General features: G+C 32.6%; 1 protein-coding gene across 1 annotated transcript; it reads left to right on the top strand.

Annotated features, from left to right (window-relative positions):
- The first annotated feature begins 10269 nt into the window (after positions 1 to 10269).
- Positions 10270 to 13015, top strand: LOC132176487 (iron-sulfur cluster assembly protein 1-like). The gene is made up of 3 exons (XM_059588712.1): positions 10270 to 10620; positions 11770 to 11824; positions 12574 to 13015. Exons 1-3 carry the CDS (start codon positions 10323 to 10325, stop codon positions 12731 to 12733), a joined length of 513 nt encoding a protein of 170 aa, XP_059444695.1. The 5' UTR covers positions 10270 to 10322; the 3' UTR covers positions 12734 to 13015.
- The last annotated feature ends 2781 nt before the right edge of the window (positions 13016 to 15796 follow it).

Genomic DNA, 15796 nt, shown 5'->3' with positions numbered 1-15796 from the left:
GAGTGGCCGCGCGGCCATCCCCATGGCTGGGGGCGGCGGCCGGCCACCCAATGTGGGGGGTTGGCCACCCCTTCAAATCTGTTTTTTTTTAAAATAAAAATAAAAACAAATTAATTTTTTATTTTTTTATAGTATAATCTGGTGTAGTTGAGTTTTTGTTTGAAATATAAGTATAATAAAATTTGCTGATGTGTCAACTTCTTATTAGTGGCACAAAAGGTGACTTTTGTGCAACCTCCCTATATAAGTTATTCTCTTATTGTATATATTTCAATAATGACAGGTGTTTTTTTTTTGACAGGTGTTATACGGTACGTAGTATTCCTAGTTAATTAATTTAGGAAGCATTAATTGTCACTAACTCTCCAGGTTAATTAATTATGGGGGTGTTTAAGACACTTTGCATTTTGGGCTCTTTTTTGGGTTTTCTTGGGGATTTTTTATTTTTTATTTATTTTTTTAATTATAGACTTAATTTATATGAGCTTTATGTTTTTTTTTTAATCTTTTCGTCAGCTTTTTAAATGGGCTTAATCCAATTTTTAGACGGCCATTTCCCTAGATAAAACAACTTCGTCTAGGAATATATTTAAATGTTTTATAAGAGTAGGAGGAGGCGGACATTATCTGTTTGCACCTCCCCCATATTCTACTATCCACCCACATATATGTGCAAGTATCAGATACGGTATCTGTCCACCCGGGATTAGGAACTAAAAATCCGCTCATAACCCATGCGGACGGACAGAGAGTAAATGTGAAACAGATTTTAACCACCCATGCACCTCAAGACTCCTATTAAACACTTGTCAATATTTTATGGTGGGAACCAAAACATGACAAACATTGGACCAGTTATGGTAAGGAAAGTGACTCCCAAGATAATGTTGTCCTTTCAGATAAATTTTTACTGCACGATAAAAAGCTAGGCATCCATGACCTCTTAACTAAAGCCTTAATTAAACATAGGCTTGGATTAAGACGTTTTGGTCCGGATCAATATTAGGTTAGTGTCCTCATAATGGGACCCAAAACAAGTTGGAGCAGAGAAAGTTTGATACGTGACTTAAGTGACCATATTGGTATGTGACAAAACAAATAAAGCACCACTAGCAAAGTGTATTGTCTTCATATGATCAACATAAAATATTAGTCCTATGCTTGATTAGATTGGCAGCAACCCAGCAACCCTATGGTCCCTATATAGCCTTTGTAATTGGTCAAGGATGATTTCAGTCTTTAGTTTTTTATTATATCCTTTTTTTCATTTTCTTCTTGTTCAATTCAAGTTGTTTGACTAATATCATTTTTATCATCAATGTTTTTTTTTTTTTTTTGGTCTGGTTCAGAAGTCAGGAATGAAACAGTTTTAACAAAATAATACATATATTTTAAAATATTTTATTTTTGTGTATATATTAAAAAGTTATTATTATTTTAAATTAAATAATTAAAATTTTATCGTATGACCATTTATTATTTTCTTAATTTAGCAAATAAGTCTTGGTTTTACGGGTGAGATGCTCGAATCAAATGGATAAGGTTTAAAATGTCCAAGCACCTATCCGAGCGAGTAGAATGCATGAGATCGACCTAATTAAGTGACCTCTCACATGAGATGTCCATTGTAAAATAAACAACCTCATTACACTCTATTCGCATCCATCCACATTAACTCTTAAAAGAACATAAAAAAAAATAAATAAAAAAAAAAAGGAGGTGGATGCCTTATTTTTCGAAATTGGAGCCTCTTTGAATCGGAGATGAGCTAGTTCTTTACATTTGAGGAGCCAATTTGTCATTTTAATTTTTTTTGGACAAATTTGCCCCTCAAATGTAAGGAACTGACTTCTCTCCAATTCAAATGAATATGAGAAGATCCGAATTCTTATTCTCCGTTGCAAGATGTCCTTTTACTTCTGACTTAAACCAAATAGTTGTTTTGTTATATTACAACCATTTTTTTTTTTTTGAGAAATGTTAGAGCATCTCCTCGGGTCCTTCTCCCATCTTTCTTCATCCTCTATTTTCTTAGGTACACTTAATTGGATTCTATAAATCTAACAATTGATTTAAGAAAATATATATATATGGAAAAATAAAAAGAGAAAGATCAAGATAAATGCTCTAGCTTCTTTTTTTTTTTTTTTTTTTTCAAAGCATATAGCAGCAATTAATTTGGACCGTTTAATTTGCCAAGTGAATAGTTTAAAACGGTTTAATGATAGAAGATGGGACAGTTGGAAGTAATGCATGAGTGAGACGCAGCAATGCATATGGGGGAAGCTCTCTTGCCTCATACGTGAAAAACCAGATATTTTATTCTTTATTCATAAATAAATAAATAAGATATTTTCTTCTTTTTAAGCCTAGCTTTTATCAACACCGTCGTCATGGCCGCCCGGTTACTTCTGCGACTAGAATACGCATAATTATTGTACCAAGTGCGTGGTTCCTATTCTTTGTCTTTAATGAAGTTCCGTCGCCTCCTCAAGTTCTTATGTCTTTGGCCATTTGATTACAACTTTTATTTTTTAAATTATCATTTGTGATCTTCTAATTATTTTTAATTAACAAATTAGGTAAGTGTTTGGCGTCTACTTGGGTTGAGGTACAACAAAGTTGTTATGTTCATTTAATATGTCTCGCAGTGTATTATAAAAAAACTTTAGCTTTTCTCACTAGACACTAATTGTTTTTCAGATAAAATGGTCAAAGGCTTGATGCAACAAATAGTATCAGAGTTAAAGTCATGGGTTTGAGTCGCGGAAGGGATTGTTGTGGTGCAACAATGCCCCGCTCTGCTCACTTGGACGGTTCTTAGAACATGCCTTGCGAGGTGTGATTTCGAATGCCATAAAAGGCTTTGGGTTCCCTCACTAGATATCAATTGATTTTTAGATGAGATTGTGAGAGGCTCGATTTAACAACTTGAAATATCAAAATTATCTTTCAATAAAAATTAAAAAGAAAAAAGAAGTTGAGGGGGGTGATAGCTAGCTAGACTCTCATCTCTTTTTTTATTTAAATTAATGAAAAATGCATAATATTAATTCTTAAAATCAAACTATTTTAGATATTAATGTATGTGTAAATAACGTCATATACTAATAATTAGATGAATGTAAATGAGATGTCAAATCAAAAGGTGATGATATTATTTTCAAGCATGCAATTCAATCACTTTCATGGCCGGTTAACGAACCTGTCAAGTGCATGCTACTCGATCCTACGAGTAAAATATACATAATTATATATTGTACGAAATGTGAGGTTGCTATTCTTTGTATTTATGAATGTGTTTGGTGTTTGGTGGTGTCCTTAAGTTTCAAAGCCTTGACTCTTGAGTCACTTGCCTTTGAAAATTAATTAATTAATTAATAAAAAAAAATAACTTTAATTACGTAATGATATAAACCAGGTATTTTGCATAATTTAATATGAAGTAGATAACAATAACATGAACCACCAAAAAATAATATATAACCCTTGACATCAAATAACTTTCATTCTCTTGATAAAATAGTAAAAATACTTGTTGATAAAATCATTGGAATCACAATCTTTGTTGGTTTTGAAGACTTCGATGTTGAGGGCTCGAAGGTGGGTGGGGGGTTCGGTAGTGGGCGTTGGGATATAACGAATGAAAAAGTCTATGAGATTGATTTGAATTAAAAATACAGTGTTTTTATCTTCATTGTATTTAATATTTTTAACTAATATCTCAAATTTTTATTGAATGCTGTAAAAATGAGTTTTATATTAACATGCATGATAGAAGAGGCTCTCAATTAAAAATTAGAAAGAAGAAAAATAGTTTTGAGTCACTTCATCTGGGTGGGGGAGGGGAGGGGGGAAGGTCCCCTCATGACCTTCTGCGAATTTAGTTGCAATACATTAATTGAAATCCATACAACAAACAAGTAAGGAAATGGAGGAAAAACCGAAAAAGCAGACTAAATTATGGAGTCAGACACATTAAACTGTTACATTGTGAAGGAGTTAGGTCAATGATTATTTTTCTAAATCTGTGGAACCCATCTGGTCTGTTGGAAAGCTACATCCATGCTCATGGATAATATAAGATATACTATTTATTTCTTTATTATATGATGGTTGAATATATTTAGGATCCTCAAAAGATTGTTGGGTTTACTTTCTTGTTAAATCATAAATTATTTCAAAATTTTATAAAAAAATAATGAATTAACATATAATCAGACTTTAAAAATCCTGAACTTTTGAAATATTTAATTGGCATTATGTTAAATTATCTTTTATTCTTAAAGATTAAGTTAATAAAAAAAAATAATATGCTTAATCATTTAAATTAATATCTTAATACTCAGACCGCATATACAAATATGCTCATAATTCATAGATGCTTCCAATAATCCAATAAATATCGATGTCACAGGCAACAAAAGTGCCGCATTATTTCTTCTTTTGAAGGCCTGGTTCACAGGATCAGCATCATGATCTAAAACTACTCAATCAGAACCTAACATATCCATAAATTAAACAGCAAAATTCACCTAAGTAATGTTTACTTTAATTATTAGCTTTAAAAGATTCTTCAACATCCATGAAAGCATATAAAAAACCAGAAGAACCCCCATACAAAGGCATGCAAGACAATTTTTTGTAAGGAACTTTTGTGTTGAGGAATAATTTTACGTTGCTTGTGAACAAGATTTTAGGCATGTTTATAAAGAGTAAGTAACCATCTCTTACCGAACCAGTTTTATGAGATGAGTTATACCCATAAATTTCTTCATGATATCAAAGCCTACCACAGAATAAATGGGGCCCACACTACTTATTCCGTGCACGTGAGGGTGGATGTTGAAGACTAATCACACATTGTTCGTGGACAAGACATTTGATATGTTTATAAGAAGTGAGTAAAACCCTCTCGTATTGAACTAATTTTATGAAATTAGTTAGGCTCATAAATTTCTTTATTTTGCACGTATTGGAATATCATGATTTAGTAGAAACTATTTTAAAGCACACCCGCTTGCTAAATTGACTGTTTTTCACTTTACAAGCTTTCCCGCTAGCTCTTTTGCCCGTCTCTATACCACTCGAATCAAAAGCGGCAAAGACCCTTTATCTCCCTCGATCACCTCCCCTCTACCCCTTTCCCTTGTGTCGATCTCTTACTGTTGTTTTGGCGTTGTAATATTCATACCACAGTTGTTTTTCATGTGTACAGTTTTCTTTTGATCTTTTGATGTCTTGTTTTTTCTCCCGTCCATTTTTCCTTTTGCTATAGGGTCAATGGTTTTACACTTTTACTATTTGGGGGTCAATCAAACTTAGCGTACTACTTCTTTACACGAAGCTCAAGGAAAGCTAGCTAGCTAGAAGATGGTGGCGATAAGGCCCGGCCCCAATAATTATCAGAATGATGATGACGACGATCGATGTTATTGCTGCTGCATTGCTTTTTTCCCGGTATCTTTTGGCTCATTTTGAGGCAATCAAGTTGCGGTGATGCAGAAGCATTTGGCCATAACATATCGAGAATCCAAACAAATTGTGAAAGAGAAAAATGACAAGCAATCAGCAGCGAAGAGAAGATTGCTATTGGAGAAAGACATGCATGAGAGGGGTGTTGGTATAAGCTGTCGTGCGCATTGAGGTGAAAGGGCAGTTGACCGACGTCACCATTTATGGCGACAAGAACAAGAAAAATTTTGGAAGCTATGGCGTGCTAGTTTTCCTTTTTCATTGCCGCCCAATAGGGTGGTTGATTTCATTTTGCCTAACTTATAAATTATCAGACATATAACATGCATGCAGGCAGACAAACTAACTTGTTATTCATTAACGGTTTATATATATATATATATACACACCTTCCACTATTGAAGAGATTAGGGTATCTTTTTAATAGAGAGCACTTTCGTTCGGTATTTACGAAATGTCGGAGGTGGAAATTTATTTTAATATTATTATTATTATTATTATTATTTTTTTTTTTACATGAATCAGAGGTGGAATTGAGTGGAAGCATTCGAAAAGATCTAGATAGAGTCGAATGATTCACGGAAAAGTAGTAAATTTATGGAACACGATAAAACGGAGATGATCGATTTAGTTATACTTGATGCATATTTTTGTCTTTTTATTTTTTTAGGGAACAAAAATACTCATCCACTATAACTAATTAACTGGATATTCTCTCATTCAAATGAACTGTAAAGGATCTCAATTCTAAATATAGGGCTCAAATTAAACAACAATTATTTACTTTAAAACAATATTTATTATTATTATTATTATTATTATTATTATTATAAAATAGGCAAAGGCAGGTGGGAATTCCATCGGCAACTAGAAATAACCTTGATCCTAGCCTACAAATTTCATAAAAAAAAAATAAAAAAAAAATAAAAAAAAAAAAAGGGGAATAAAACTCTAACCCCACCTAGGGACCTCCACGTGCCATCGAAAGCTGACTCACATAGTCGAAACCGGGTCAGCGTTCAAAATCACCATTAAAAATAAAAAAAATAAAATAAAAAAAAGGAGAGAAAAAGGGATCTTGCCCAATTCTATGCGTTATCTAAGAAACTATTATGGTTGATGAAGCTGAAAAGCATGTCAATGTTTTTTAAAAAAAAAAAACCTAAAAAAGGAATAATTTCATGAATTCTCCATTTGCTAGTCTTTTGTTGGGAAATTCTTTTTATTGTATTAAGTGTTGGAAAAATAATATGATTCCCTTTCTAAAACTTCATTTAGTCAATGATATTGAGACAATTAGTACTTTATGCACATGATGCAGCCACGTAGGCACCTCCTGATCACACCCAAAGACTTGAAAATGAAAATTCAATGTCACACTCACAAAAAAAAAAAAAAATCAATCAATGTCACGGATATATATATATATATATAGTTTTGGCACTTTAATAAAGATGGCCCTCCCAAACTATATATAACTCATTATAGTCCCCAAAAAAATATTGGGATCCCCTAAAATTGATGATAAATGTTATGAGTACTAAATATTTTAGTAAGAGATCAGACTTATCAAACTGATGTGTAACTCATTTATTGTAGAAAATTAAAATAATTAATTAAGAGAAATGTAGGTAGCAAATATCAATGAATGAGCTCCACATCATTTTGATACTCATTATCTTGGTAAAACATTTAGCGCCCTTGACATTTCTCAAAATTGATATTGAAACGACAAGGGTAATTCAAATGAAAATATATACCATTTACAAAAAATTAACATATCTAATTACCTTGTATTAAGTTAAGTATAATTCAAAGAAAATAGGGATTAGGATCTCCTACAATTTTTAAAAAAAATAGTAAATTCACAAATAACACAATTTTGGCTATTTCTAGGCATCAAAACGCTTGAAAAATGACACTTATTAAAAATGTCGTATGTTAAAGTTGAGAATTTAGTATATTTTCATCAGGTTCTTGCTCTCTATGTTGTAAAAAAACTTTGAGCAAAAAATTGTATTTTGATTTTAAGAAGATGAAACGTCTCTACAAAAATGAAGATGAAACCTTTTGAGGGGAAAATTCTTTTTGGTTATCTTGATAACATGCCTTCTTTTTAATATGTAGCGTTTTCCAAATGTTTTTATGCCTAAAAATGTCGAAAATTGCGTAATTTGAAAATCTATAATTTTAAAGAAATTATAGAAGATCCTGATCCTAGAAGGCTATGATGAATCGATTTGGGAAACTAAAGAAGAATTTATAAATGTATAGAAATAAATGTTGGCCATTGCTTTTTTCTCCACTAAAAAGTTTTTAAAATATCTAATTTTTCTAGAGGTAGCTGTTGCGTCGACCTTTTATATGTGAAAGCGACACCTTCTGTCTTTATAAACTTTTTTCCTAAATAAGCTTACATAAGTTATAAAGTCACCATTACGTGGACATAAAGATACATGATTAGCATGGAATTTGACTTGAAACATTCAATCTATTTGGGGGGCGCCCGACCCAGGTATGGATTTTGGTCTTCTTCGTATGGGATAGAATAATTTAATGGTCAATATTATAGTGTCACATTATTTAAAAAATTTAAATGTTGCAGTAATATAGATGCTGTGAAATTTGATATAATTAAACCACACAATGATTTCTCACGATTTCATTTGAAATAGAGAATATCGTATTCCGATTAGCATGGTTATAAAGCAAGTCAATCCACTCGTGGACGGTTCGAGTTCAACTTGTTAAAATGCTTGGGATATTTGTTAATGCATTTTGAGATTTTTTTTTATTTTTTTATATAACAAATATGATTTCTTTCATGTTATATATATATATGAGATGTAAATGAAATAATGAGTAACTTTTTTAGTCAGTTTGTGGCTAATCTGCTTTTTTTTTTTTTTTTTTTTTTTAAGTAACTTTTTGTTACTTGATTTAGCTCATTTAAGAATCTAATGACAATTTTCACTGTCACGTCAGGAAATAAGTATTTGAGAGTGCAAACTTGAGACTTTGTGCAGAATTTCTCTAGTTTTTTTTATTATTATTATTATTATTTATTTAGATAAAAGTAAAAAGTGTAAGAGTTACTTGAAAAGAAAAAAAGAAATTACAAAACTAATGAGGTTTCTGGTTTCGTAGAGCCCATGCTTAAGGTATATTGGGCCTGTTGGGCCATATTGACATCTCAGAGCCCATTTCAGTCTTATCACATTGCGTTTTACACACCTTTCCTTTTCCTTTGGGCCTGGTTTCTACACAATAGTCTGTGCTTGGCGGCAAGAGCCCGAAACAACAAAGAAGGGTTGTTGGGCCGCCATTGCACTATCCTTCGTCGATTCCTTAGATAATTTTTATTTTTTATTTTTTTTATTTTATAGATCCTTAGATAAAATTTCATTAACATATAAATCAACCACCACCCAACAGATTCATACGTATATACAATTGAGATAGGATGCTTAGTTATCACCTCATAAAGCTGCACTTATGAGTTATGCCTGAAAAGCTTTAAATAAAATCTTGAAACAAATGAATTTTGAAATCATTAAGATATAGAGATTAAAAAAAAAAAAAAAGCTCATGACCTTAAACTAAGGGGAAAATACTATATGGGTTTGACTTTTTCTTTTATCAAATTACTCGATTAAGGTTTAATTCGGTATCAAATTACTCTCCATCCTACTTCTTTTAACTTATTTGACAGAATGTCACGTCGCATCTAATAGTTTTGCGACATGTGTATACATTGCACAATTAACTTCACAACATCAGACCATACCACAATGCATTGCCATGTCAATGACACATCAATAAAAACTTATGTCATTAAAAATGCCTTTGTCAACAAATTACTAAATCGCATGTTTAAAAGAAAAATAAAGAATGAGAGTGTCAATGACTATGTGACCACCATTTTGTTGTGAAAGCAACGGCCACCCATCTATAGTGCAACCATCCCTTTTTTGGGGAAGGGATAGACAATGTTGTGGCAGCCTTATCCCATTCTTGCATCCTCCAAAACCCAATTGTCCCCTTCTCAAAAACTCCATCAACGCCACCACGTACCTTGACACTCTCCACCTCCCTACCAAGCTCATCACCAGCAAATGGGTGTCACCATAATCTAGACCGATAATCCACACAGATATTCCCTCAATAATAAGATCGAGGTGGTCATACAACCATCCCTACTATAAAATATGGGGTATTATTGTAGTCACCTTTATCTTATTTTATTTTTTTACACGTTAATGACGTATTATTGTTGTAGCGAATCACCGTAATCTGTGTTTGACATGATAAAGTTGATTGTGCAATGTATATACGTGTCACAAAACTATTAGATATGATGTGACATTTTGGCAAACAAGGTAAGGAAAACGATTTGATTATATACGATTAAGATCAATTTGATCAATTTCAAACACAAGAAAGTAATTTGATAGAAAGCAATATATATATATATATATATATATATATATATATATTGCACTCCAATCATTTCATGGATCGATAATACATGGATTATCATTTTCTCCCGATTATATATTATCCCAAAAAAGAAAAGAATTAGAGTGACGTGGGAAGATCAGCACGCATTGGAGAAGGCGTGGACATAAAAACCGGAGAGAACCAGATTCAATCTGATCCAGTGATATTGGAATTCCTGATGTTGACACCTGTGAGACCCAAACCCATCTCCTCCCTCCACGTGTCACCGCAATCCTCATCCACAATTCACCGCCTTTGGCAAATATCTAAGAGCCCTAGAAGTCCCATTTTCTTGGCATAAATCAGACACTGTGGTCAGAATCTGTAGCAAATTCGCGAAAGCAAATATGCTTAGGCTCGCATCGAAGAGGGTTCTAGGGATAGCGTCAAGGGACGGGGCGACACGGCCGGCCCAGGTGCTGCCACGCCTCTACCATGAGAGGGTCATCGAGCACTACGACAAGCCCCTGAACGTCGGATCCTTTGACAAAAATGATCCGGCGGTGGGCACCGGTCTGGTTGGCGCGCCCGCCTGCGGGGACGTCATGAAGCTCCAGATCAAGGTTGACGAGGAGACCGGGAAGATCGTCGACGCTCGCTTCAAGACCTTCGGTTGTGGCTCCGCGATTGCGTCCTCGTCCGTAGGTTGGTGTTTCTCTGTTTCTGTCATTTGTTTATGATTTGTTTGGTTGCTGAGAAATCGAGGGAACGAGAAAGTCGTTGAGGATTGATAGGTTTGTAGGATTTAGGTTTTTTGTGGTGGATTATTGTTTGGTAGTTATGATTGGTTCAATTATTTGAGATGTTTGTCTGACCGGAAAAAATTGAGAGGAAAAGAAATTGATCTTTTGAATTCATTTTCTTTTTTGTTAGGGTTTTATTGTTTGTTTGGTTGAGATTGTTAAGCAAAGGAGTATATGAAACAAAACTGAATTTTATTTTGTGAAATTGTTTAATAAGGTGGGAATTTGGAAAGGAGTCAATAAACGAGAACTTGGATATATATGCATTGCGTTTTGTTAATCAAAATGCCCAAGTCGTTGATCAAAACCTCAAGATGTAAAATTTTTGAGTTTTGTTTACTTTACTGTAACTCGGCATCAAAAGTGCTTAAATGATATTTTTTTGGGTGGTTTAGGTAATTTGTTGATTAGAGTGATGGATTAAAACCTGTCAAATTTCGTGTATGTTGTTTAAAGTACTGAGTTTTATCAAGTAGTGATTGATTCTCTTACATTCTTGGTTTTCTGGAATAACGTTTGTTTCTACATCTTGAAATTCGTTGACAAACTTATACTTGTGAAAATTTGCTTTGGTGTTTGAATGATATTTTGCTTCAATTGCACCAAATTGATTGAGACATATATATCATGTATCCTCCCAGCTTGTGCTCTTGTTGGGAAGTTTTCTTCCGAACACCCCTTCCCTCTTAATGTGGGTGGGCTATATTCTTAAACTAAAGCGTGGTCTCATAGTATAGTTTATTGGGTCATGCATGCACAAATTGTCTAAGATTGTTATGTAGGAATATACTCATTGGGATGACACTAAGGTAGCTTTTTCATGTTTTTAAATTAGTGACTTGTGGGGGCAACATTTTGGTTTCGTTGCTCAACAACCATAATTACCTGTGATAGTCCAGTTATATAAAAATTAGTATGAGTTATTGGCCTGCTTTTTTAACTTATTTGTCAAGTTGCTATTGAGTTTCTGCATTAGCTTGTCGGTTATTTTTCTTGAGCATTTGTGGTCTTTGTTACTACTGTTCTAATTGTTTTCTTGCACATTTTTCAGCTTCTGAATGGGTTAAGGGGAAGCAATTGGAGGAAGTCGTTTCCATTAAAAACACGTGAGTTCTGCCCACTCTCTAAATCTAATCTTAGCGTATGACTTTAACTATTGCATTTTGTGCTTATTATTATCTTATTGCCACTGTAGTTATAGTTGTGTGATGATCCTTGTGTGGTATTTCTGCTGTGTTCGTAGTTACTTTGTAGTTGATCATTGTAGGTTGTTATTTTTCAATTCTTTTTTAGTTTAATTTTTATAGTATGTGCTATGATTTATCAGCGTAAGCAGAAAATTAGATCACATTATAACCTTGTTAGTTGGGGCTGGTGATTGACATGTATCTGGATCCCTTCTGTAAGCTGAAATCAGATTATGAAAGTAATGAAGATCTAAGGAAAAGAATCAAAAGATTGCATGACAGTAAATTTGGAGTAATTTTGTAACTTATATAAAAAGAAACTGAAATCTGATTTTGAAAGTAATGAAGATCAAAAGAAATGTTTTTTTTTTTTTTTTTTTCAATAACCCCAAAACAAAAAGAAAAGGGGGATCTTTTTATATAGTAAAAAGAAAAAATGTTTTTGTATGTCTTTATTGATTTTGTCGTGTTTAAACTTATATGAGTAACTTGTAGATTGATCTCAATTTCTGTTTTATTTAGAGGAAGAAATATATCTCGCCTTCCGTTCCAGATATGGCTACTATTTCAAAACAGAGTCCCAAATATGGTTGTAATGTTTCTGTTTCTTCTTGTTTTTCTTGAGAGTTTTATGCTGATCTAAATGAGGTGTTTTTGAATCTGCTCAGGGAAATTGCAAAATATCTCTCTCTCCCACCAGTAAAGTTGCACTGCAGCATGCTTGCTGAGGATGCAATCAAGGCTGCTGTTAAAGATTATGAAGCTAAACGTACCAACTCAAATGGAAGTACAACGGCAGAACCTGCAGTGAAGGCCGCTGAAGCATGATGATGCCCATGTTATTTGATGACGAAAATATATGGGAGTCGGACTAGTGGTCTCTACGTACTGATTATCTAGTGATTGTATAATAATGAAGTGTACTTAACGAGAACAGCTTCAGAACACAAGCTCTTGGAGATATTCAATTAAGAAGTGTTTTTAAATTTTGTTTCCCTTGGACGATGTTTAAGGTTTGATTTTGTTATATTGCGCGACTGTTTGTGGACCTGTTATACTAAATAGGGTTTCTCCGCATTATAGTATAAAATTCAGTTATCTTTTCTTTGAGGTTTATTTGTAGATGGGAATTCGGAGAACTCCAGCCCTTTACTCGCATACAATGTCGCCTTGGGCAGATTTTACCTTCCAGGTTACGAAGCCGAAATTCCTCCCAAAACCCTTATAGTGGGCAGATTTAACCTTCCCGTCATTAAGTTATAATTAAGATCTCTTAGAATTTGTAATAGTTGTGTACTTTGTTTGACATAATGTTTGAGAATTATAATCCATAAAAACATCATAATTCTCGTAAAATGAAAGAATTTTAGCTCGCATCTTGTAGATAAGAAAACACAATTCTAATATGCATTACTTTAATATTAATATGATACCAACATTTAGACTATGCATCATTACTATCAAAGTATTTAACTTTTTGGGTTTTACATGACAAAAGATAAACAATCATAAGATTACTTTACTAATCTAAAGTTTGTTTTATGAAGTATAGCTTAAATTATGTGTTGGTTATTGATAGAGAAACAATTGATAACCCAAGTTGCCTACAATACGTTGTTTTTTTTAATGGGCTTTCGTGCAGTACTAGGCTACCGAGAAATCTGTCTTTCCTTGTAGATGTTATTTTGTAATTAAGTAATGCTAGATACTATCTGTCCATTGTAGCATTCAAAAGTAACTATAATATCTAGCATTTCTCTTTGTAATTATGCTTATTGATTGATTTTCGAGTTTGTTTTGTTAGATGTTAGGTAGGATTTGTATGGTTTCTTTAGCCTCTAGGAGTTGGTCAACCGTTACTTTCAATGGATAATAATTTTAACAAACCCAATGGTCAAAGTGAGGGCAATAACCTTTAATAAACCCAGTTAGCTAGTGGTTAAATAGAAGCAATACGATTAACAACCCATTATTAAATGAGGACAATACGCTTAACAAATCAATAAACGGAATTAAAAAATGCTTATGTATCTATTTTAAATATGTTCTGAAATTGAAAACCAGCTTTAAAAAATAAATAGAGATAAAGGGTGAGGATTAAGGAAGAGAGACCTAACTGAGCTTAAATTTCTACCCTTGAGATCCGCAGGTGTTCTAAGCTTTTAGAATCAGTTGGACTTTTGTAGATTTTTAGTTGCCATTTAATTTGTAGCATTTTTGTAATTTAAGGCAACATTGTTTTGCCTTAATGTAATGACTCTTAATATATATTTATATGAAGATGTATTTTTAGAGTTCTCACAATCAATTTATATTTATGTCAAGGTGAGTTTGTGATTTAAACAAAAAATACATCCAATTTCTATTGCGTGAATCAAAAATAAAAGTAGTAGTGTCACTAAAATATGCGAATATTTTATTTATTGACTTAATATTTTTAGTCGAGATGTTATATTGAGACTACCCTTAAATGCCAGTTATGGGGCTGGTTGGGCCATTCCCAAACCGCAACTTTTTTATTTTATTTTATTATTGTTATTATTATTTTGCCTTTTTATTTTTATTTTTTTTATTTGGTGGTAATATTATAAGTTCATAAGAATTCCATCAGAAAATGCCAAGATCTGTTTAGGATGATCAATTTTGTATACAAGAGCTTACCACGGGGATCTTTAAGATAACTTTTATACTTCAGATATCAACTTGATACAAGTCTGAACTCTAAGAACTAATTTAATAATTTTTCCTTTGTCAAAATTTCAATAATTTATTTGTAATTATTGGTTGTGATTTCACCACATCAATATATTTTTTATTACACATCAGAAGAAAAAAAAAATGTATTTTTCTATTTTTAAGCCTTATATATATATATATATATAAGGCTTAAAAATAGAAAAATACATTTTTTTTTTCTTCTGATGTGTAATAAAAAATATATTGATGTGGTGAAATCACAACCAATAATTTAAAATAAATTATTGAAATTTTGACAAAGGAAAAATTATATTAAGAAAGATATAAAAGAGACTTAGGGCCTGTTTGGGATTGCGGTTGAAGGGTCTAAAAGTGCTTTTAACACTCAAAAAGTCCGTTTGAATAAAAAATTATTCATTTGGTAAAAAAATTAAAAGTACTTTTAACAGTTCAAAAAGCTTAAAAATGGTCAAAAAAACACTTTTGGCAAAAACTTAAAAATGAAGTTTTTACTCAAAAACATTTTTTGACTTAAAAGTTCTATTTCTCAAACGCAATCCCAAACAAGCTCTTAAATTGAATTTAGTATTACACATGAAAGACCATATATATGCTCGACCAATCCATGTCAAAAACAACATGGACCCAAGAGCTTAGAATTTGGGTCAGGTTGATAAAGCTCAAACAACAAGTCTTGATCATATCACGAAGACTAACGCACAAGAGCGGAATAGAGAACATACAATAGGACTCGACTATAGGGAAAAATCCTACTTAAATAAAGACAATAATTCCCGCTTAAGGAATTCCATAATTGTAGTATTGAGGATAACTATATTATAATTTCAGTATGACTTAAATTCAAATAGCTTATAATCTGGCTAAGGCTAAGACTCATCATGTACTCAATTTGAGAAACCCCTAATTCTTCTTTTGGGCATTATACAATTTTGTTTGCTGACTTAAGCATTATAGAATTATTATCCCGCCGACAAGCTGTGACAAGTCTCCAATTGTTCCCATTTTTTCAATTTTTTTTAAGAGTAAACACGTTCAATTTTTTATAATAACTTGTGACTTAACAAACAATTTGCACAATCCATCCCAATAAGGGAAAAGGGTAATCGCGCGTGATCATTTCTGTCAAAACAAAGGTGGCCTTGTGATCACTCCACGAGAGCGATGGGATGGTTG

The sequence above is a fragment of the Corylus avellana genome, chromosome ca3, assembly GCF_901000735.1.
Source record: "Corylus avellana chromosome ca3, CavTom2PMs-1.0".
NCBI classification, from domain to species: Eukaryota; Viridiplantae; Streptophyta; class Magnoliopsida; order Fagales; family Betulaceae; genus Corylus; species Corylus avellana.
The sequence above is the reverse complement of the archived record's forward strand: the minus strand, read 5'-3'. Positions and strand labels throughout refer to the sequence as shown.

What these genes read in the sequence shown, in the direction of transcription:
- LOC132176487 (XM_059588712.1), top strand. Translation starts at nt 10,323, where the DNA reads ATGCTTAGGCTCGCATCGAAGAGGGTTCTAGGGATAGCGTCAAGGGAC. An exon ending in GATTGCGTCCTCGTCCGTAG is followed by an intron (nt 10,621 to 11,769) that starts GTTGGTGTTTCT and finishes CACATTTTTCAG; the next exon opens with CTTCTGAATGGGTTAAGGGG. An exon ending in GTCGTTTCCATTAAAAACAC is followed by an intron (nt 11,825 to 12,573) that starts GTGAGTTCTGCC and finishes GAATCTGCTCAG; the next exon opens with GGAAATTGCAAAATATCTCT.